This window comes from Anneissia japonica, unplaced genomic scaffold (genome assembly GCF_011630105.1).
Source record: "Anneissia japonica isolate Jap-2015-1 unplaced genomic scaffold, ASM1163010v1 scaffold288178_len262860_cov156, whole genome shotgun sequence".
Lineage (NCBI taxonomy): Eukaryota > Metazoa > Echinodermata > Crinoidea > Comatulida > Comatulidae > Anneissia > Anneissia japonica.
The window spans coordinates 240,238-263,083 of NW_022698840.1; the positions used below are offsets into that span (position 1 = coordinate 240,238).

The 22,846-nt window shown below is 34.3% G+C and overlaps 3 protein-coding genes across 3 annotated transcripts; 1 reads left to right on the forward strand and 2 right to left on the reverse strand.

Annotated features, from left to right (window-relative positions):
- Positions 1-413: 413 nt before the first annotated feature.
- Positions 414-3,166, reverse strand: LOC117102765. Its single transcript, XM_033243172.1, has 2 exons — positions 3,029-3,166; positions 414-2,085 (listed from the first exon to the last, which is right to left on the reverse strand). Exon 2 carries the CDS (start codon positions 1,997-1,999, stop codon positions 434-436), a length of 1,566 nt encoding a protein of 521 aa, XP_033099063.1. The 5' UTR covers positions 2,000-2,085; positions 3,029-3,166; the 3' UTR covers positions 414-433.
- Positions 3,167-7,486: 4,320 nt separating this feature from the next.
- On the reverse strand, positions 7,487-9,962 carry LOC117102758. The gene is made up of 3 exons (XM_033243164.1): positions 9,937-9,962; positions 8,286-9,601; positions 7,487-7,914 (listed from the first exon to the last, which is right to left on the reverse strand). The coding sequence occupies exons 2-3, from the start codon at positions 9,556-9,558 to the stop codon at positions 7,487-7,489; spliced, it is 1,701 nt and encodes a 566-aa protein (XP_033099055.1). The 5' UTR covers positions 9,559-9,601; positions 9,937-9,962.
- Positions 9,963-13,978: 4,016 nt separating this feature from the next.
- LOC117102759 (polypeptide N-acetylgalactosaminyltransferase 1-like) lies at positions 13,979-21,981 on the forward strand (the record flags this gene model as incomplete). Its single annotated transcript, XM_033243165.1, has 5 exons — positions 13,979-14,256; positions 15,631-15,801; positions 18,627-18,744; positions 19,279-19,459; positions 21,739-21,981. Coding segments are annotated over exons 1-5 (961 nt in total), but the record flags the coding sequence as incomplete, so codon positions are not given.
- Between the last annotated feature and the right edge of the window lie 865 nt (positions 21,982-22,846).

A 22,846-nucleotide genomic window follows, 5' to 3' on the forward strand; every position in this document is an offset into this window, starting at 1 on the left:
AAGACACCATCATCCAGCTGTAGAAAACTAAGGGTGGGTGATAGACATTTTAAGGGTGGGTGGGTGGTAAGAGTGGATTTTTAGGATGGAAAAGTGGGTTAATAAAGGTGTGTGGAGGGCCATGAATTAGCTATAGCCTGAGCGAAAAAATTCAAGGCTGGATGGCCTTGCCAAACTCTGCCCACCATAGCTACATCCCTGGTCATCCATAATTACAAATGTCAGTTTCCACTTTGAGGAAAAATTTTTTTTAAATAAAAAGAATCCTTTTAAAAAATAACTGGATAATCTACTGTTATTTCTTTCATAGCCTAATAGGCAGATCTGATATGATAATAAAAATATTTATATATATAAACTAAAACATTATATTTTGTAATATACATATGAAACAATACAAAACATGAACATTTTTTTTCAATTACTGTATCTGTTAGAGAGTTGTAGTTTGATTAGAAATGGCAGGAGGTTTCCAACCATCGTCTTTATAGTAGTAAATTTCATTTACTTTTTCTTCACTTTCAAGGTCATAATTTATGTATGTAGGTTCAGAAAAATCATTTCTTGCACTATTATCAATTTCCATTTCTGTTACTGCCATGTTATCTTTCAATTCATCTTCCACATTAACATTCTTATAATACTCCATGTGAAAATTAATATCGTGTGCAGACTTCGGAGCTTGAGGTTTTAAAAAGCAGCAGATTACTATAATACAAGTGACAAACACCAGAAAAATAGATCCGCAGACTGCAATAATTATTATGAGCATGGTACTCAGGGGCGATTCATCGCCTTTTTCATTCAATGGTGAGACTGATTGGTTTCTTGTGATGTCATGTGACCTTGACGTACCGTCACTTAACAATGTTTGTTGACGATCAGTTGATAAGGTTATCCACAAAGCAGTTGGTGTCATTGTGTATGTCTGTGTTGGAACCATTGTTGTTGTGGTGGTTGTTGTTGTGTGTTGAGTTAATGTTGTTGTGTGCTGAGTTAGTGTTGTTGCTGTTGCTGTTGTCGCTATCACATTAAGTACAGCTGTTTCACTCTCTTGCTGCCCATCAGTTGTATTAACTGTACAGGTCACTATCAGTCCATCATAGCTAGACTGAACATTGAAAATGCTCAGAGTACTGCCTGCAGTACTATGGACAATGGTACCTGAATTAGGGAATGACCATGCTATTGATGCGGGAGTATGTCCATCTGAGACAAAGCAGATGAAATTTACATCTTGCCCTGCCATCACCATCTCAGGTGACTGCGAAATCAAAAGCTTTACTTGAGCTGTTAACACCAGTAAGGATGTTGTACATGATTTTGTTACACCACTGCCTTGCATAAATGTATGGCAATTGTAAGAAATAACACCCTGAACATTATTGGGCACACTCAGTATGTATTCCAGACTCAAGTGATTATTAAATTGCTGAGTGGAACTTGCTAAGCTGACTCCTCCACTATTCGCTGGTGACCACATCATCTGTATTGCTGGATCACCAGGATCTGCAGTACATCGTAATGTTACTTGGTCGTTAGGCATCACTATAGTTTGTGTAGGATTAGGACATGTTGGTGGAGGAACAAAATTCCTAATGTATAATCTAGCAGATGCCTTGACATTTGTTCGTTGAGTGTTTAGAATAAAAATACATTGATATGTTCCAAGATCAGATATATCAGTGTTTGTAACTTTCAGTGTTTGGCTCAATGCTGTATTCATTGCAGTTGAAAATCCATCAAGTGCATATTTTCCGCTGGCGTCTGATATGCTGTCACTAGTAGCTATTACAATGGTGTCATTTTTTATCCAAAGTATTCCATGTGAATTACCAGCTTCACCAGACGTTAAAGTTAAAGAACATTGGAACATAGCATTATCACCCTCCATATCTATAGTCACATGATCAGGAAAAGAGATTTCAGCAGCATATGTATTATTTGTTGCAATCACAGTCAGAATTAAAACAGTAACTTGCAACCAGGTGTGAGCCATCTCCAATGAATTGTGTAATTTTTTTACACTGAAGTCAGGCACTCTGTATTTCAAGGTCCATGTAAAAATTATTCAATTTTCTTAAACTGTTAAAAGGAAAAGTGAAATTATTAGGCATTAATGAATAGTCTGAATCAGTTTTATAGCTAGTCGGATTTGAGTGCCGGCTATTACGGAGTGGGGTTAATTAATAGGGCTAGCCTAGATAGTACGAGAGAGAGAGAGAGAGAGAGAGAGAGACAGCTGGCAGGCTGCCATGGTGTTCGCCGCTGTTCATAATTTAGAATTGTAAGTAAGAATAGGTTGATAACCGGTGTAAAATAAGCCGCTTCAAGAATTTCAGGGTCGAAATTTTTGACTTTCCACATCGGAATATATGAATATTATGAGTGACATATTTAACTGATAATTTAATTAAAGTTTACACACATTTTGTGCCGGTCAAATTTTTAAAATTTGCTCTCTGTCCCGGTTAACAAATGCTAGTGCCGGTATACCCGACTGGCGTAGCTACAACACAGGTCTGATTGATATTTTGTGAATTATTACAGGTATAAATAGACTTATGCAATTTTTTAGATTAATATCATTATTTTACATTTGTTGGTGAGAAATTGTTTTCCTGGTAAAATATATCATTAAAAATAATAAATATAGTATTTAAAGACACTTTCAAAGTATAATTTAATTGAAATATGTATAAAAACTGATGACTGAAGAGTACAACTTGTTAACATCTTTAAGGGATATTTAATTATATTATAGTTTTTGTGATTTGATTTATACCCAGTGCCTTTACATAAGTCATTCCATATAGGATGAAGTTGTAATGAATTTAAATAAATTTATATGCAAATACTCAATGTAGAATACACAGGATTTATTTCAGTATGCAAATTAGAATCAAGAAATTGAACTCCTGTAGGCTAAACTGTGATAGCATTCTCTTATGACCAGCATGTTTCCAAATCTCAGTTGAGAGTTTCTTCTCTTTATCCTATAATGTCTTTTCTACACTAGCGAACTTACCTTTGTTTTTATATAAAGTATATACCATATAATGTTTCTGTGATTCAGCCTTAAAAACCTTAAAATTTGAAATCTTGTTACTGCCTTGTCTGTATGAATGCTGTGTATTCAACGCATATTATCTTCTGTTGTCTGCTGCGCCTACATACCAAAACCTGATTTTTTATACCCGAGTAAGTTTCAATGGGGGGCATACTTGATCATGCATGGAAGGTCTGTACAATGAATGCATATCAAAGAAGCTGTAACTCTATTTACCCAGGCTTATAGTCACCTTTTCATTGTTTTTTTTCCATGTGACGTATGTAGTGTTTCCACGGTATGTAAGCATGTCAGCTATTTCTTTTGAGTCAAACTCCTACTGTTTGTGTGGAAGTTCAAATTGATGAAAAATAGAATACATTTTGTTTGTTTCTTTAATACTATATAGGTAATTGGATACAGAAATATTTTTTGAAAATACATAAAATGACAATGAAGTTGTCAGTCGAAAATAGATTTTCCAGTTTGCTTTCATAGAATGGTTTTTATCTCATTGTGAACTTACAATAAGTAAATATATTCTGAATAAAATTTTAAAACCCTTCATCAGTCAATTTAACCGTTGTATTGCTGTATTTTTACTGTAAACTTATTTGATCATTTTACAGTAAGTATTGCTCACTTACTGTAAAATGATCAAATAAGTTATTAACTTTACCATCTAAAAAAGGCATTTACATTTTCATTGATTTACAGATTTTACTATAATTCTTTCAATAATATTATTGTTTGGCAGCTATTTTTTTTAAAATCTGAATTTATATAGCACCTATCACAATCCAGAGAATGTACAAGGCACTGGCAAAATTGTTTCGCCCTGGTCACTGGATAATGAGTTGGCAATCCGGAACATTTTGTGCAACTTTCTTTGTCATGCTGCCAGTGGGGTTTCTGGGGTGGGGAGAGTACACAGGGCAAGATGTGTATAAGAGACAGGAGTACTGCCTGCAGTACTATGGCCAATGGTACCTGAATTCGGGAATGACCATCCTATTGATGCGGGAGTGTGTCCATCTGAGACAAAGCAGATGAAATTTACATCTTGCCCTGCCATCACCATCTCAGGTGACTGCGAAATCAAAAGCTTTACTTGAGCTGTTAACACCAGTAAGGATGTTGTACATGATTTTGTTACACCACTGCCTTGCATAAATGTATGGCAATTGTAAGAAATAACACCCTGAACATTATTGGGCACACTCAGTATGTATTCCAGACTCAAGTGATTATTAAATTGCTGAGTGGAACTTGCTAAGCTGACTCTACTATTCGCTGGTGACAAGTCCTGATTTCACGATCAACACCTTACACGCAACGCTACACACTTTTTAGCATTTGTGCAAATAGCATATATTTCTGTCATTGAATGGCAAATGAAATATTAAAAGTATAATTGTTTTATTTATTGCACATTATTACATCCACAGTCACCTCTGTCTTGTGTGGGTATGTCTCCCATTGTCTCTTGTGCCTTACAATGTATGCATATTCAAATATGTACAGAAATGGAAATGTTTTATTTTTGAATTTATTTTTGATAATGGCACTAGAGATGGTACTTAATTGACTGAGTTTGTGTATTTATATCAGAGAAAGAATCATAAGCAGGGCCTCTAGGATGTTGATATGAAAATATAATACCTTGATCCATTGAGGCATCATTTGTCAAAGGTCATTTTTTAACAGGAACCATATGTTGGAACGGATGTACTTTGGGGTGTGTCTACATTACAGTACATGAGTTATTGTCTATACAGTGCAACAATAAAGAAAGTGTTTCAAAGGGTTTAGCATTCTTGGCAACCATTACATTTTGTATCGATGGCATTATACTTTATTTAATGTCTAAAAGTCCTATCCAGACTATCAAATTTTATATGACAAAAACATGTGACATGCCTAAATATGGTCGTGATGACATCACTGAATGACCATATATAGGCACATCATGACTATATATGGGCAAGGCATACACTATCAAAAATTATTTTATCAAACAATTCTTATTGAGACTATACTTAATATTTTTTATTAACATAAACTTTCATTGTACACAGTAAACTTCTTCATGTGAATGATGCACTCAGAGTGCAACTTAATTTCTATTTATTATGGACTAGTACAGCTAACTATTCAATGCTTATTGAGTCTAAGAGACAAAATTGTGACGTAGGTTATAAATGTAGTTGTTAGAAAATGCTGTTTTGAATTGTAAGGCAAACACCATAACGTCCCGGTCATGCGTAAAATATAATATCGATTACAATTATTTTCAATAGACAGTAGTAAACTAAGCTTTGTTATAATGTGCTTAAAACTCAACTCAGTTCTGTCCACAACTAGCATTCTAAATTTAGACATGCCAATTTGTAGGCGTCAGAATTCTGTTTAAGGAAGCCATCCCACACAATAAGAGGCATTCCCACAGAAACATACTTCCTCTCCCATGGATGGCCTACCACAAATTACATCAATAATGTAAAGCTACAATGTTGATTTTCAACTTTTGATTGATAACAAACAATCATACCATATTTTACCCTGGCAGTTTCTATTGTTTATTTCAAGGAAAGCCCATCCAGAGGGTGTCTAGAAGTGACTGCTGTTAATCTGTATTACAATTCAGTTTTCAGTTTATATTTTTGTTCATGTTACTTTCAAAAGTAGGCCAGTATTCTCAATTTGGCCCAGATTTGTTGAGCATTCTTTTTATTTATGTCCAATCTGTACATTCGTCATCTGCCAAGCAATACAATTTTCTGTATTTTTAAATGGACAAATAAAATTTCTTGAATCTTGAATCTGGCAAATATGGTATGTGCCACAAAATTGGCTACAAATAACTCTGCAAAATATATCTAAAAAATATGTGTGTCACCACCAATCGACAAATCATACGTGTCAAGGCTCACACATCCGGCTTGAGACGTCAGCATTTGCGGTCTGTCTCACGCTTTCGCGCTTGAGGACCAAAATCTCACACATAATATTGCCTATAATAAAAAATATATGTGTGCTCTCTCGCTAAATATCCATCATTACAGTGCTTAAAATAGGATGGTTTTGTTGTAACACATTCGAACACAAATAAATGGTGGCACACCACAACCTGGTTATACATTCAAACACAAATAAATGGTGGCGCACCTCACCCTGGTTACACATTTGAACACAATTAAATGGTGGCGCACCACACCCTGGTTGAGGTAATTGGCTTTCTATTTTAAGTAACCTTCCCAATATAAATTTTGATAAGGGTCGGTAAATATTCGAAAATCTCTAGTTTTTGAGTGAGATTAGATAAAACTTGCTGCAGTGTGGTCGGATAAGATCAAAGAACACACTACAACCGCCACGTGCCTGGCTCATGAGAGTGACAAAAATACTAGCTTAAAGAATGTATTTCCGAGCATCTATGGAAGGATTTTTTTCGGGGGGGGGGGCATGCCCCGGAATGCCCACGACCCCTAGGGGGAGGGTTTTTTAAACAAAATTTTCCACCTGCAAATTAGTTTAACTTGGCATCTATGACAAATGCTGACTATAGGAGGCAGCATTGATGTAGGTGTAGTTTGTTCGCATAGTTTTCAAACTGCGAAAGAAAATAATTGCACCAAGTCTGTCTTTTGCATTGAATAAAACTGAAATAATTGAATCCCTATAATCAATAATACCTGTAAATAAAATACACACATTATCGTTATTTGGAAAAATTAGTTTGAGTAAAGTTTTTAACATGTTTGTCAATGTGTGCAATCTAGCCAATTAACACATTCATTGATGCCAGGTTCTCACTTTGTAGTAAGTGAAACTGAAAGATTGATTTTGACCATATATATTGTCTCCAAACTCTACCAACTGGGAATGAAGTCTTACCATATGCGGGTATGATATGACCATGGAGGTATACCTTCATGATATGACATCATATTTATATGGATGTGATATGTCTTCACCATGCATTGTATGTGTGTAATATGTCATATGGTCTAAAGCTTAAAAGATATATCATAGTAATAATGCCATATTCAGTATCAAGATATATAATAATTACTATTTGAAAATCAAAAACTTGATCACAAAATTGTGTTTTTCACAAGACCGCCATTTAAAAGTATTCCTATACAGTTTGGAAAATTAATGTCAGCTTCAGCTCTTCTTACTTGCTTGCGAAGTTTTTCCATTCTTCTGCAATCTTGTTTTCACTGTTGTAGTGTAAATCATGAATGATATACCTAAACGATCGAAAAGAAGCTAAAAGCAACACATTTAAGTGTAATGAACCAAGATTTAATTAAAGAACAATCAGACATGTTTCTTCTTATTCCTATACAATTCACTGAACTAGTTAACCCATAGCCAGGCTTGTCAAACTGTAACATAACAAGGATTATCCTCCTGTAGATAATCTGTTTTTTATGAGTTTTTATGATCTCTTGAATTATCTGTTGACTGATAACAAGGATTATCTTCAAGAGTATAATCATTTGAACACATCAAACTTTCACCTAATAAATTTAAATTTTCATAATGTGCTTCATCAGTTAAAGAAGAATAGTCTGAATAAGTATTGGGCGGATTAATTTCTAGGTCTGTAGACTCGTACTGATGAGTCTCCACAGGGTTGTCTGAAGATCTCTCTTGATAATTAAGCTCTGGCAGTCGATCTTTCTTCTGATGATCAGTAGATTCATGGTGCTGATCATTGGCATATTGATCATCTGCAGATTTGTTTAAATTCATCTCTTGTGGATAGTCTGGAAATTGGTAACTTGGGTTATCTTCTGTATATGCATAAACTATAATATCTGCTGGTTTATAAGAATTATCTTCTGAATAATAATCTGTTGATGCATAGTAATGATCCTCTTGCTCATTTACTTCATTTGTAAATTTTCATAATGTGCTTCATCAGTTAAAGAAGAATAGTCTGAATAAGTATTGGGCGGATTAATTTCTAGGTCTGTAGACTCGTACTGATGAGTCTCCACAGGGTTGTCTGAAGATCTCTCTTGATAATTAAGCTCTGGCAGTCGATCTTTCTTCTGATGATCAGTAGATTCATGGTGCTGATCATTGGCATATTGATCATCTGCAGATTTGTTTAAATTCATCTCTTGTGGATAGTCTGGAAATTGGTAACTTGGGTTATCTTCTGTATATGCATAAACTATAATATCTGCTGGTTTATAAGAATTATCTTCTGAATAATAATCTGTTGATGCATAGTAATGATCCTCTTGCTCATTTACTTCATTTGTTGCATGTTTTATTTGCCACAATTCTCTTTCAAATTCTTTAGTGAGGATACCTTGTGAGTACCAGCGGGATGGCCCAATGTCAGTGTAATCTCCTTGTGTGCCGCCCTCTATTGCTTCCATTGAAAGACTTCTTTGTATCTGTCTTTTCACAACGTTAGAAGAGTTTCGTAACCCTTTACCATGGTATGGATACATCTCTTGTAAAACTATTTGAACTTCTCCTTTATTGCGCATACTTTTCATTTCATAGGTGTTATGAATTGAGGTTTTGGTTTCCACTCCTTCAATTGAATGGATGCTTATTGGAACACATTGTGCGTAATCATGTTTTTCTCTTTCTTTTGTAGAGCATAGTTTTTTCTTGCATAGTAGACAAATACTAATGATACACACAATGAGAAATGCTGAGCATAGAGACACAGTAATGATCAGGTTGCTGCCATCTAGAATAGGCTGTTGGAACTCTTTCTTTGGTGCTGTCGTATTTCCAGTCTGAGCTGTTATTATCCTTGTTTTATCGTTGCCTGTTGTCTGCATTCCATATGTAGTCTCAGTTGTATAAGGAATAATATCTGAATATCGAATCAAACACTTCTTAGTTTCAAGGAGATTCTGATTTGCGAAACTGCTTCTGCATGTAAACTGGCCATCTCCAATCTCATTGACGTCAATTGTGTGTTCCAATTTGAAAATGCCAACATTAGTATTTTGGACAACCTCTACTACAGTATCTCCTGTTGTACTATTAAGCAGTTGTATTTTCACAAAAGGAATACTTACTTCAGATGAACACACCAGTGTAGTGGGTCCTGTTTCATAGCTTACAGGCTTTGTACAGAATGGTTTGGGCAAGTAACCTTTAATAAGTAAGTTTGTTGAAGAATTTGTGGAAGGAAGATGTGAAGATGTGAACTCCAAGATGCAAGTGTACATTCCCCTGTCTTCTGCACTAACATTGTGTATTATTAGTTGATGCTGGGTAGGGAATCTGAAACTCGAAATCTGTCCACTGTACCTTAGCACTGTGTTATTTACTGCAATAAGTTCATTGTTCTTTTTCCATTTAATGTTGTAATTTTCATCCTTCTGTGAATCTGTCAGATTTGTGATACACACAAAAGTAAATTTATGATTAGGATTGGCTACTTGATTTGCAGGTAAAGTTACTTCAGCAGAATGTGCGGTTTGCAGAACAAAAGCTGCTATGATCACACTCAACGTTTTCATTTTTTCAGATGTTATTTATTGGTGCAAACTGAATTGTCTATCCCTAAAAAATAAAACAAAAAATTGTAAATGTTTTACATACTGTAAGATGCATGCATACATTCCGCTGTCTTCTTCACTACCATTGTATAGTAATTGATAGAATTTATTACAATTTTTCTTATATTGTATTTGGTTTGAAAAGTACTTTAGGGTTTATAGAGTACAATACTTATATTACTATACTATTGGGATATTTTGTATTATCCAATCTGTTGGTTATACAATTTCAATAAAGTGACATGAATTATTTATGAATTATTACAATTTTAGCTAAATATTCATCCTCCATCTCTATTGTTTTTTATAAATATTGTATAATATTTAAAAGTAGCTTACCTTTTAGTGAACTGAAATTATCTTACTGAAATAAGGCTTGGTTTGAAGGGAAAGTGATATTGTCATAGGAAATAGTTGTAGTTCCTGGATGTATACCAGTAGCTCACAAACAAAGCTGTTTTGAAGGTTACATAAATACAATTTACCGTAGATGTCATAAAAACAAGATTTTTACTTTTATTTTTTTTTCAATTCTGCCTAAAACAAAATGTATGCATCCTTTAACATGATATAATATATAGGATATACTGTCTCTTATACACATCTCTGTTAATCTGTATTACAATTCAGTTTTCAGTTTATATTTTTGTTCATGTTACTTTCAAAAGTAGGCCAGTATTCTCAATTTGGCCCAGATTTGTTGAGCATTCTTTTTATTTATGTCCAATCTGTACATTCGTCATCTGCCAAGCAATACAATTTTCTGTATTTTTAAATGGACAAATAAAATTTCTTGAATCTTGAATCTGGCAAATATGGTATGTGCCACAAAATTGGCTACAAATAACTCTGCAAAATATATCTAAAAAATATGTGTGTCACCACCAATCGACAAAAAAATGAGGTAGTTTGAGGTGATTTTTAAGTACAGTTAATTTGTTTACTTAGCAGATTTTCAAGGGTAGAAGTTGGGATTGTGCAAGCTTTTTTCGGGGAGCATGTGTGTTGCCATGTTTTCTTGTAGATGCACCACTAGTATATGATAACCAGAGGAGGATCCAATTAGCCACAGGGGTGAGGAGGAATCCTTCCCCCTTCCAAACAGCTATAGAAAAGAAAAAGTAAAAGGAGAAAGAGGGGAGCCCAGTACTGTAAAACAAGCTATTTTCCGTGCCGCACATTTAGACTGTAACGATCAAGAGGAAATAGTCATTAAGAAACTGTAGGTAGCGGTAGCTTTTACTACGAAGAAATGAGAATTCCAAACTAAGCAATGCGCATGCGCAGTTACCAAATAACGTCTGTGAATTATTTAAAAAAGACCCAGTGAGCATGCGCTTGGAAGTAAGTGACGTTATCAAGGCATGCCGAGCATGCGCCGTTACCAAAAAGATGTCTCAGTAACCAAATAGCGGCTGTTAAGACATCTTAAGAACCAAATAGCGGCTGCGAAGAGGGTATGATTATCAAGAAATCGTCCAGAAACCAGCGGCTGCGAAGAGGTTATGAAATAGAAACGGGAAAACTATATAGGACTATGGATGGAATATAATGAAAACTTGAGCAGGTCGAAAGCCTCTATTTTGGCTATCTTTACAGCCAGTTCATCAGTGTTCATCAAGGGGAATTGTAATTAAATTATCGCAAAAAAAGTATATTAGGCTCTATTGTCATACCTACGTACGTAGACCTATGCATTGACAATCCCATAATACAATCCAAAATAACCACAGAAACTGACGACACAACCTAGGGCCTAGGCCTACTACTACTACTAGCCAAGTAGTAGAGCCAGGGTATTCCACATTTAATGTCGAAAAATACGTGCCTTACGCTGGAGAGGGTTAGGATTAGGCTAACTATTATCGAGATATCGTACAGTACTCATGTTTTATCGACCCATATAAAATAGCCACACACTGGCGGCAGTAGTAGAAAGGCCTAGCCAAGCTATAGTGGAGGAGGGGAATGAATACAAATAAATAAAATAATATTAAAATTAATATTATTATTATTATTAATATTAATAACAATAATGGTAAAAATGTGGTTGGGCTTAGTGGTTTTCATTCTGGTTGTTGAACTTGTAGGCAGCAGGAGTACAAACAACAAACAATAACAGACCCCGTGGATGGCAGAACGAACAAGGGAAAAAAAACAACTTGAACTAGATTAAGAGATGAGCATTTATTGGGGAAGAGTGAAATCGTGCAACACAGTAAGTGAAAAAGATTGATTTGGCGTCGACATCCGAAAAATTTGTCCAGTAGTGGATCGACAATAGTTGATGATGAAGCCTCTGAAGGTTATGAACGTGGTCGAGCCTTGAGTCTAGGTGACAGCTTATAATTAAATGGGATTACAACCCAGACAAAGTGGGGTTGATCACCATAACAAAAACATAGATAATGTATGTTTGTTAATTTTTAAATTAATTTAGGAATTCAAAGATAAGAATATTGTTCCATTTATTAAGAAACATAAGTGTATAAAAATATCGTACATGAGTCTTAATAAATGTTCAACAATGTTTCTCAAACCTGCTTATTTTACAGCAAAATATACCAGTACATAAGCCCATATGATATTTGCTATTGTCAATATGTATGTTGTTAAATGATATAAACAATTAATATCAAAATAGTGATATAAAGTGCTTACCCAAACTTTATCACCATGTCAAAAGCATGGATAATGTATGTATGTATGTTAAATAAATTTAGGAAGTTTAAAGATAAGAATATTGTTCCAATTATTAAGAAACATAAATGTATAACAGATCTCACATGGATATTAATTGATAATGATGATGATGATGATGTTCATCAGTGTTTCTCAAACCTGCTTATTGTTCAACAAAATATACCAGTACATAAGCCCTATGATATTTGTCATTGTCAATATGACAATATTCAAGAGCTAACTTAAATACGATAACAAAATGTACACATAGGATAAATTTGGAAGTAGCTGTATACACAAATTGAATAAGCTACAGAAGTTGTGGCGTTTTTTTATAGGAAATATTTCTTGTTATTTATTTATTTTTCATCTGTCGGTAGTCAAGCATTTCTAAACAAAAATCACAAAAACCACTCCCACAAAAATATTGAATGTAATTACATTCTAGACATATTGGAGGGCTGTAAGGACTCATTTTAAAATTGTATTAACATAATGATTATTTAAAATCAATTTTATTCAAAAACACGAAGAAAATACATTACAAAAATTGGATAAAAGAAAAACTCCCTAGGATCATGTTCTTAAAATAAACGACAAGAGAGGGGACAGAGCCCAAACAGATTACAAAAGAAGAAAGATAGAAGAGGAAAGGAAAGGGAAGACAAGTCAGACAAGGAGAAAAGACAAAAATATCAAAATATAAAAAATAGAGATATATATGGATACATAATAATTTAATAATTTGCGATTTGCGAATAATATAATAATAATGTATAGTGCCTCCCGTTGAACCAGCCTCAAGACAACAATGAAAAGAAAAGAACGAAAAAAAGTTAGACCATGAACCCGAACTCAAGAAATACTTGAAACCTAACTGAACCAAAAACAACATCGCACTGTTTATCAGAAATTTAAGGTGCAAAGCCTGCTGATACACATAATCCTCTATACTTCTTCAATTAGTAGTCTATGCAAAAAAAAAAAAAAAAAAAAACTCATGACAATAAGAATATAAATGCCTGGCTTTTGTTAGCTCCATTCAATTAATCTGGTCCAGCCATTATTATTTAAGTGCAGGGTGACTTGGTTTTAGACTGCAATATTTCAATTTTGGGGATTTCCCCAAACTTTACAGTAAGTCTGTATTTCAGTGATTAGATTATTGAAGTGTTTTTCTAATTCACTTGTGGTTAGTTATCAAAATGATTGTGTCTTTGATAATTTCTGGGTTTAAAAAAAATCACATCAGATTCCTTAGGTCAAACATTTATTCAATATCTCGGAATTTCCATATCATTGCTGTTTATAATGGTGCATTTACATTTGTCTAAATAAATTTATGTACAAATATAATTTGATTTTTATATGTTCAACTAATTTAAAGGATTGTTTTGTAAACTCATTTTGATTGCTAATAGTTGCCACCTTATTATCATTGAAGTTATTATTTGGAATAGTCTGCTAATTGAAACAAGACTCAACTTCTCTAAACAACTTTAAAATAGATACTACAGCATTTATTCAACAGCAAAGTTAATAATAGAATTTATGTTAATTTATATGCCTAATATTTTATGTCATCATTATTTTCGTTTTTTTGGGCAGATGAAACCATTTGGTGATAGGAACTTGTTCCCCCTTCGTCTGAGCTCTCCTTTGTATATTTTGTAGTCTTGATGTTTTGTTTTTTTTTGGTTTTTTTTTGTTGAAATATATATATTATATTATGTTATTATTATATAAAAATCATTCCTTTTATCCATCAGATTTTTTGGGTAAGCAGTTGGAGACATATGTGGCCCAGCTACCAGTACCGGTGCGAGTAGAGAGAATGGGGACAAGAAGCGGTCTGATTAGGGCACGTCTGAGAGGAGCCTCAGTTGCTACGGGGCAAGTGATCACTTTCCTTGATGCCCACTGTGAATGCACTAAAGGCTGGCTTGAACCACTCCTTGCTAGGATTTACTTAGACAGGTTTGTCAAGTTTGTTTATATTCACTTTCATTCGCTAATTAAGCCATGTTACTATCATACTTTTTTAGGTTAAGATATACAAGCCACGTTGTTTGTTTGGCCTAGCAAATTGTACCAGGAAAGATTAACCAAGGACTTTGGATTAACAGGCTGCGTGGGAATGTGTAATGCGAACATCCTGACTTCGTTATGTGTTCCTGTTATGGGGCTTTTTTGAATTTGCTTCATATATATTTTTCTGAGGTTCACCTCAAATCATGATGGCCTTTCCCTCAGTTATATCATTTATTTTGTTTCTACATTTTGTAAGCGAGAAAACAGCTAGAGACTATAGGTGTTTTTTCAGTTAGCTGATTGTTGGAGCGGTTGGAACAGCACTTGCGATTTAGGCTTTTAACATTCAGGTACAAAGCTTGAACCACTTGCTCTGCATTTCCTTGTGTCCTTGGAGAAAACCACTTCTAGGGTTGTTTCTCTCCTCCCAGGTGTATAAGTAGGTAACCTGGTAGGCTTAAACTCTAATATGTGTTGTGAAAAAGTAGCAACAATATTTTGAAATTCTTCCCCAGGAAAATGAGTAGTGTTCCATCTGTGTTTGATCCAGTGATCTACGTAATAATGTATAAACGCATATAAGCCGTTAGCATGATGCCATAAAAAACTGGCATAATATTATTAATTAGTTGATAGTAATAGTAGTATTTTAGGGTTTATTTTGCCACATGTTTATTTATTTTTATTTATTGATTTATTTATTTTATTTATTTATTTTTTTTTTATTTTTTTTATTATTTCTTTTATTCTTTTGACTGGATACATTTTCAATATCATTGCTGTTTATAATGTGCATCTACATTTGTCTAAATAAATTTATGTACAAATATAATCTGATTTTTATATGTTCAACTAATTTAAAGGATTGTTAATTGTAAACTCATTTTGATTGCTAATAGTTGCCACCTTATTATCATTGAAATTATTATTTGGAATAGTCTGCTAATTGAAACAATTTTTTATTTATTTATTTTTATTTATTTCTTTTATTCTTTGTTTCTTTCTTTTGACTGGATACATTTTCAATATAAAAGTACTGTTCTCCCAAATGGTTTTTTTTTAACAAGGTTAAGAACAGGAGCTCAATTAAATTTAACATAATCATAATACAAAAATTATTAGTTGGCATTCAATGTATAATCATCTACTAGTATACGTTTATTGCAAATGTTGCTTTTTCTTTTATTAGCTTTTGCTTTCATATTTATTATATTACATTGTATATTGTGTCCATTTATTAACAGTTTTTGTCAATTCAATGCTTTGGATAGGTGTTGCTTAATTATAATGAACATCATGCTAAACATATTTTCTTATTAGGAAAACTGTAGTTTGTCCAATCATCGATGTCATAAGCGATGATAATTTTGGCTACCATGCAGGTTCAGATTTGACATACGGTGGCTTTAACTGGAAACTGAACTTCAGATGGTATGGCGTACCACAACGAGAAAATGAGAGGAGAAAAGGAGATCGCACTTTACCTTTGAGGTAAGTTGATTTTTTTAGTCATTTTAATTTAGAACCACGTAAAATAAGCTTCTTTGTAGGCAAGAGGTTATGCTAATGCAATTGACCCTTCAAAAGGAATACTAATGATTATGGAATAATAATAATAATATTGATAATATTTATTTGTCATTTCACTATAAATATATGGCCAATAGAAGCCAAACAAATAAAGCACTTTTACCACCAAATTTAAAAATTATTCTATTCTGCAGTAATGTACAACTCCGGGGAAAGACATGATCAAACAAACAGTGGCAGCTCTACAATACATTTTCGGGGGGGGGAGGGGGGCTAAGCTGTCCGCCAGGAAGACTTGAGCTTGTATGCTTGGGGAGGGTTTGGGAGGGAAATTTCCCCCTCCCAAATAAGATTTTTTTTAAATAATGGCCTCTGGATGGCCGGAAATGGCACTCTACACTGTGAAAGTCATGTTTTGGTTTTGTATATGCCTATTTTTAAATGTTTAGCCCACTCTCAGAGAGAGAAAGAGAGAGGGCTTATACTATGATTTTGAGGGAATTTTGAAGTCAAAATATTTCGGGAAATATGTGAAATGTGAGTCTAGTTGGTAGCGATAATGTACGTTTTAAAGTCGTGGTGCCAATGTACAGTCTGTGTGAACAGTACCACAGTACACGGTACAGGTATCTCCATGGTGCAAATAAACAAATCAGTTGTGGCCTACAAGGAATGTAAGCTATCTTTATGGATTCCAAACTAATCACAAGTTGACATGAAGTCAAAAAAGCAACCTTGATTATGCAGTGTGTATCGCGGTAACTATGCAGCCATTTTGTTTTGTAGAGTGTCTACCAGTTTTCTATTCGACTGGTCTTCTTCGTTAAGTAGGATATTACCACTGCGCATATGGGCGTGGTTTAATGAAGAACGACCAGTCGAATACAGCCATTCTTACGAAATTAGGCCTAAGGCGTAGAATGTGTCATTATTTCGAGATAATTTTTTTTGTATACATACTTATTAAATGTAATTTTACTCTGTTTCAAAAGGAAAACTTTTCGTTAAGGCTGAATTTAGAGAAATTGCCCTTTAAACTTGGTGTATTTTCACCCTTTTAATGCAGCATCGGCCTATACTAAGCTAGGTAGGCTAGCTTTAGGGATAGGAGGATAGGGCTTTCTGTCTGGCAAATGTGTTTGTGTTACCATACTATTAGGGCCTATTGTACAATGGTTGTTCATTGGCTTCTGTTGTATGTTTTAAAAGTATTGCATTTAAATATGTTTAGTTTAAAGTCACAAAAACAGGAAATCTGTTATTTTTACAAATTCAATAAGTATATTCATCTTGATCTATAATAAATGTGAATCAAAGGCAAAAACCCATCTGGAATAGAAAAGAAAAGTGTTGGGGTCATACTGTACAATGGTTGTTCATTGGCTTCTATTGTATATTTCAAAAGTATTGTATTTAAATTTGTTTAGTCAAGTGTGGCAGCCCAGTAATTGGAAATTGATTCATCAATCATTATCTCTTTAAAAAGTATTTTTAGTATGCATTCTATGGAAATGTAATCATTCTAACCCACGAATATCGGATGGTGTCTGTCTTTTTAACTACGGAAATAATAGCAAATTGCATAAATGGCCGGCCACGAGAAAAGAAGGTTTTTTTTTTGTTCAAGCTGGTAACTGTCACTGGGAGATTTTTTTATATACTGTAGAGTAGTAGATCTCTACTATAATACTGCATGCTGCACACAAACATGATTACAAATTATGACTCTATGTTTTAATGTTCAATATGTGTAACAACACACCATATGACCACACCACCTCCCACCGACAACATTCAAACGTTATAGATAAATAAAAATCTGTCTTTATTCTGAATACTTAATCGATTTACATCGTTCTTCCATAGGGTCCCGTTAACAGTTAAAAACATGTTTAGAATATGAAATAAAATTTAAAGGAATTGTTTGAAAAAAAATCTGAAATTGGTATACACAAGAAGCAAAAAGAAATAGTTTTAAATTAAATCAAATATTTCAATAAAAGTTAAAGAATTTAATGAATTCCATTTATCTAGTGGAAGATTTTTCCAAAGGTTAACCAAGTGATATTTGAATGTTTTTTCCCAAATTTTTTGCCATTGTCAATGCTCTCATTTTTTGGTCCGACAATTCAACGAGCTTGGCTGGGGGGGGGGGCTTGACTTGTCCGATGGGGGCGCTTAAGCCTCCTTGCCCTGCTGGGGCCCCCACTGCAGACAAATGAAACAATTTTGGTCAAGCAAAAATTGCATGTAATATAATAGTTAATAATAGAATAATAATAGAATCAATTTCTTTTGGAATTTTGTTATAAATTTCAAACACATGTTGATTAACAGATATTTACTATGAAATAAAATTTTCTTATTAATATTTTTATTTTTTTCAATTGTTTATTATTTTTGCAATTGCCACACTGTAGCATAGGCTTTGCGTTCACTCATGCATGCAAGGTACCAAAATGACTACCCAGCAGCTTCATATGTCGCAACTCTCTTTATATAGGAACTCTAATCATAACCATACTGTACCGCCACCAGCTGGGAAAGTAATTAAATATGCATGATACTAATTTTATATTTTAAAAATTGTTTGGAGTATATGATCCCTTCCCATGATAGATTACATTCACAGGGTGCCCCTAAGCCAAATTCTCAAAAAATGGATAAATTGTGTTTTTCTGAAACACGACAGACTGTGTAGATTGCTGGTTTCAATGTAAAAATGTAAGATTATATATTTGAATCACAGAAAATCACAAATTTATTGATGAGATTTTATTTTTCAGGTCACCAACAATGGCTGGAGGTCTTTTTGCAATTGATAAGAGTTACTTTGAGGAGATAGGAACTTATGATTCTGGAATGGATGTCTGGGGAGGAGAGAACCTAGAAATTTCATTTAGGGTGAGATTTATTGTGCTATAGCACAGGTGGTTTTAAGTTGGGGGTGGGGTGTTATGGGTCAGGCTGGCCTGGACAATTTTAACCCAAAGTAACGATCCTTGTTATCTAAGTAATATTTTAAATGTTAAGGCACTTGAATATGTGCATGCATAATTTATTAACGCAGTTTTTGCACAGCGGTTGCAGGTCAGCTTCTTATCCATGAAGTCAGGGGTTCGATCCCTTGCTTGTGTCTTTGGGCAAGGCACTTTACCTACAGTTGTCTTTCTGCGCCCAAGAGTACAAGTGGGAACCTGGTAGGTTTAAACACAAAATGCGCTGATTACTATCTGCAATATAACAAATTTCCTCCGATGGAGCTGAGTATGGGTTCAATATGTGTTTGATCCAATGACCAGGGGTAATATTGTGATGGCTTTGTTGGAATTAAGTGCTATATGATTTGTAGCACAAATACTAATAATTTCACATCCAACTGTAGAGGGTGACAGATCAATTTTATCAAAGCACAAAACTTCTATTCTCTGTTTTCAGATATGGATGTGTGGAGGTGTATTGGAAATAGTTACTTGTTCACATGTTGGACATGTGTTCAGAAAATCTACCCCTTATACGTTCCCTGGAGGCACTGGTAAAATTATTAATCGTAATAATCAGAGACTAGCAGAGGTGTGGATGGATCAATATAAAAACTTTTATTATAAAATGAATCCAGGTAAGTATAGAAGAACTCATTTTAAGGCACTCTTTTCTGTTCTTAATGCACGACGGTCATTGGGTAAAATTATTAATCTTAATAATCAGAGACTAGCAGAGGTGTGGATGGATCAATATAAAAACTTTTATTATAAAATGAATCCAAGTAATTATAGAAGAAGTCATTTTAAGGCAATTTTTTTCTGCTCTTAATGCCCGACGGACGTTGGCCAGTGCGATTCTATGAAGAACGCAGCACAGGGACGTAGCCAGGATTTTGAAAGGGGGGGAGCCGTTATGCGAATTACGCATGACCCCCGGTGGGGTCAAGGGGGGGGCGAATCCCCCTGTGAAGTAGCGCACTCTGAACGTTCTTAGGACTGTTTGAGAGGATAAAGTGAAAATTGCAATAGACGCATTATAAGCGAAATAATAATTATACACTAGTATAATAAATCAACAGTGATAGATCCAGGAATTCGAAAGAGAGGTGAACCAGGGAGGGACTTTCACAGACCGAGAAACCACCCACCTCAGCCCCACCATGGTTGGGGCTGAGGTAAGAAAATTTATGATTAGGGCATCTCTAGATGGCCGGAAATTACACTCTCACACTTCAATTTGAATATATTTTTCCTCTTTTTTCCTTAAAAAATGAAGAGGGGTGCCTTGAATCCACCTCTGCTCAAAACAGTCTTTATCCAGAATAGTCATAATCACAAAAAATGGACATGAAAAACCAGATCACATCCTAAAAACAAACAGCAGTCACTAAGACATACATCAGGAGCCGGCTCGATGGAGTTTAATGTCATACCCATGGGAAGGGCACAGATCTGTTTTGAAAAGTGGAGGGGGAGGGCATTTTGTAAGTCGACACCCACCCCAGCCCCACAATGGTTGGAGCTGATGTGAGAAAATTTGAGGAAATAGTACCTCTAGATGGCCAGAAATGACACTTTTAGTAAAATTCATCATCATCACATCACCATTAGTCAAAATGAAGCGCCAAAAGTAATTCTCATGATCTTTTATCAGGGGTTTTTGTCAACCATAGATCTTATTAATGTGTGTGTATACACAATAGAAAACAAAGCTTAAAAACATTGTCTTTGAGTATGTACTTTATATAGGCCTACTTCAAAAACGTGATTTCACAACCACATCAGCCCCACCATGGCTGGGGCTGAGGTGAGAAAATTTGAGGAAATAGTACCTCTCGAGATGGCCGGAAATAACACTTTTATATAATAACATTCATCATCATCACATTACCATTATAGTCAAAATGAAACGCCAACAAATTTCTCATGATCTTTTATCAGGAATCTACTTAATATCCAGGACAACTTAGGCCTAATTATAGCTTACTAAGCTTTAACTATATATACTATATTATAATCAACAAATCACAACTTTTTTTCGCATTTAGCACAATTTTCTTCACTTTTTATTGTTATTAATATTAATATCAATTATTACTATCATCATCATCATCATTGTTATTATTATTATTATTACTATTAGTAGTAGTATTATTAAACAAACATTTAAAGAAACTTGCAAAAGAATAAAAACAAAATTGAACCACAGTATTGCATTTCTATCTTAAAAGACCTGGCCTGAGATTTATGGATTTAAGATTTTTTTAAAATCATGCTTAGGCTTATGTGTTCTATTAGGCCTATGTATAACGTGTACTGATGGATATTTACATGTTCAGAAGTATTCATTTTAAGTGATCCCAGGAAAGAATTTGTATTGGTTCAAGAATAAGCTTTAAAATTTTAACACTGTGTACAAAGTGGGGGAGCCGTGGCTCCCACGGCTCCCCCCCTGGATTCGTCCCTGACGCAGCATCACAATGCGCATGCAACGGATTGTTTTTAATGTTGATACGTTCAGACTGCCTTCGAAAATTAGCAGACAGCGTCATGTTGTCTAGAAGTCACGGGGAGTAGAGTTGGTTCACTGGCTGGCGGTTGCAGTGTGTATCCATCTTAACACTACAGCCAATGCCTATTAAGGGAACAGTCTTATTAAGGGAACACCCCTATTAAAAAGTCAGCAGCGCCACTTTCTGACCATGCCAAAACTTCTTTTAATGTATTTTTAATTCTAACACAACAAATACACTTTAGGAAAACTGCATGTTCTTTCTGGGCAATTTTTGACTTACGGTATGGCTTGGTAATTTGACCAATAGAGAATTCTCTTTATACTAAATAGTTTTTTTTGTATATGGTTAAACAAATTGAATGATAGACCGATTCCATCAAAACTTTTTTTCATTTTCAGGTGTTCGTAAAACAGAATATGGAGATGTTACATTCCGAAAAGAATTAAGAAATAAACTAAAATGTAAATCATTTGATTGGTTCTTGGAAAATATTTACCAAGAATCACAATTCCGACTGAATGTAAAGATGATTGGTGAGGTAAGCAATGACTATTATTATTGTTTCCTATGCTGTAAAGGAATAAGAACCTTTGCAATCCGTCCGTGCATCTGTGACACGGACGTCATCAAGTTCGTCAAAAGTTTGCAAACTAGCGAACTTGAATTTATGAACATGAAAACGTATGAACTTTTGCATACATGTAGTATTGGTCATGTAATTGTACCTTGTTGCTTGAAAACACTATTGGATACACAAGAACTGTATCCCCACCCCACCTTTTATCCAAGATTCAGAATAATCTGTCGTCAATGGTAGAGTGGATTATTTTGAGATGAGCCAAATCCAGTTATTTGACCTTTACAATTGATAATTAGACTCTAGGGAATGTACCAAATATATAATGACTACTGATTAGAGGACATTAAAAAGTCCCTAACATTTTCTACCTGAATTAAGAATTTCAAAAATATATTTTGAGTTCTCTTTAAAGAAAAGTGCTGGATTTGTTTTGTTTGTTTTCCTTATTTGCATTTACATACATCATTACAAATATTATAATATTAAACTAAAATGGCTGCATAAGGACATCAGCCCCATAAAGAGGTTTGTAGTGTGGAGTAATTGAAGAATGGTGGGTGCAGCAATGGTACTCAAAAATTTGTTTAGTGTTTTACCATCTCAACCTTATCATTCAGTATATATTTTATGAACCATACATGGTTGATAATAGTAGTGATCAGTGGCGGATCCAGGAATTCAAAATAGAGGGGACCCGAGGAGGTAATTTCACAGATGGAGGATCTATACCACCTCATGCAGTCTCCCACCATATTTAGGACTGAGTAAAAAAATATGGTGGCCGAAATTGCATTCTTAGAATTAAAATTTAAATATAATTTTCTTTATATCTCTATTTAAAAAAAATTTTAAACAATTTGGTGGGCCCAGGCCAGCTGTGCTCCCTTGAATCTGCCACTGGTAATAATGATATAAATATCAATAAT

Bases quoted from the DNA above. Each gene is read 5' to 3' on its own strand.
- LOC117102765 (XM_033243172.1), bottom strand. From the start codon at position 1,999: ATGGCTCACACCTGGTTGCAAGTTACTGTTTTAATTCTGACTGTGATT.
- LOC117102758 (XM_033243164.1), bottom strand. From the start codon at position 9,558: ATGAAAACGTTGAGTGTGATCATAGCAGCTTTTGTTCTGCAAACCGCA. The intron at 7,915-8,285 runs ATTATTATTCAG...ATGCATCAACAG, and splicing joins TCATTACTATGCATCAACAG to ATTATTATTCAGAAGATAAT.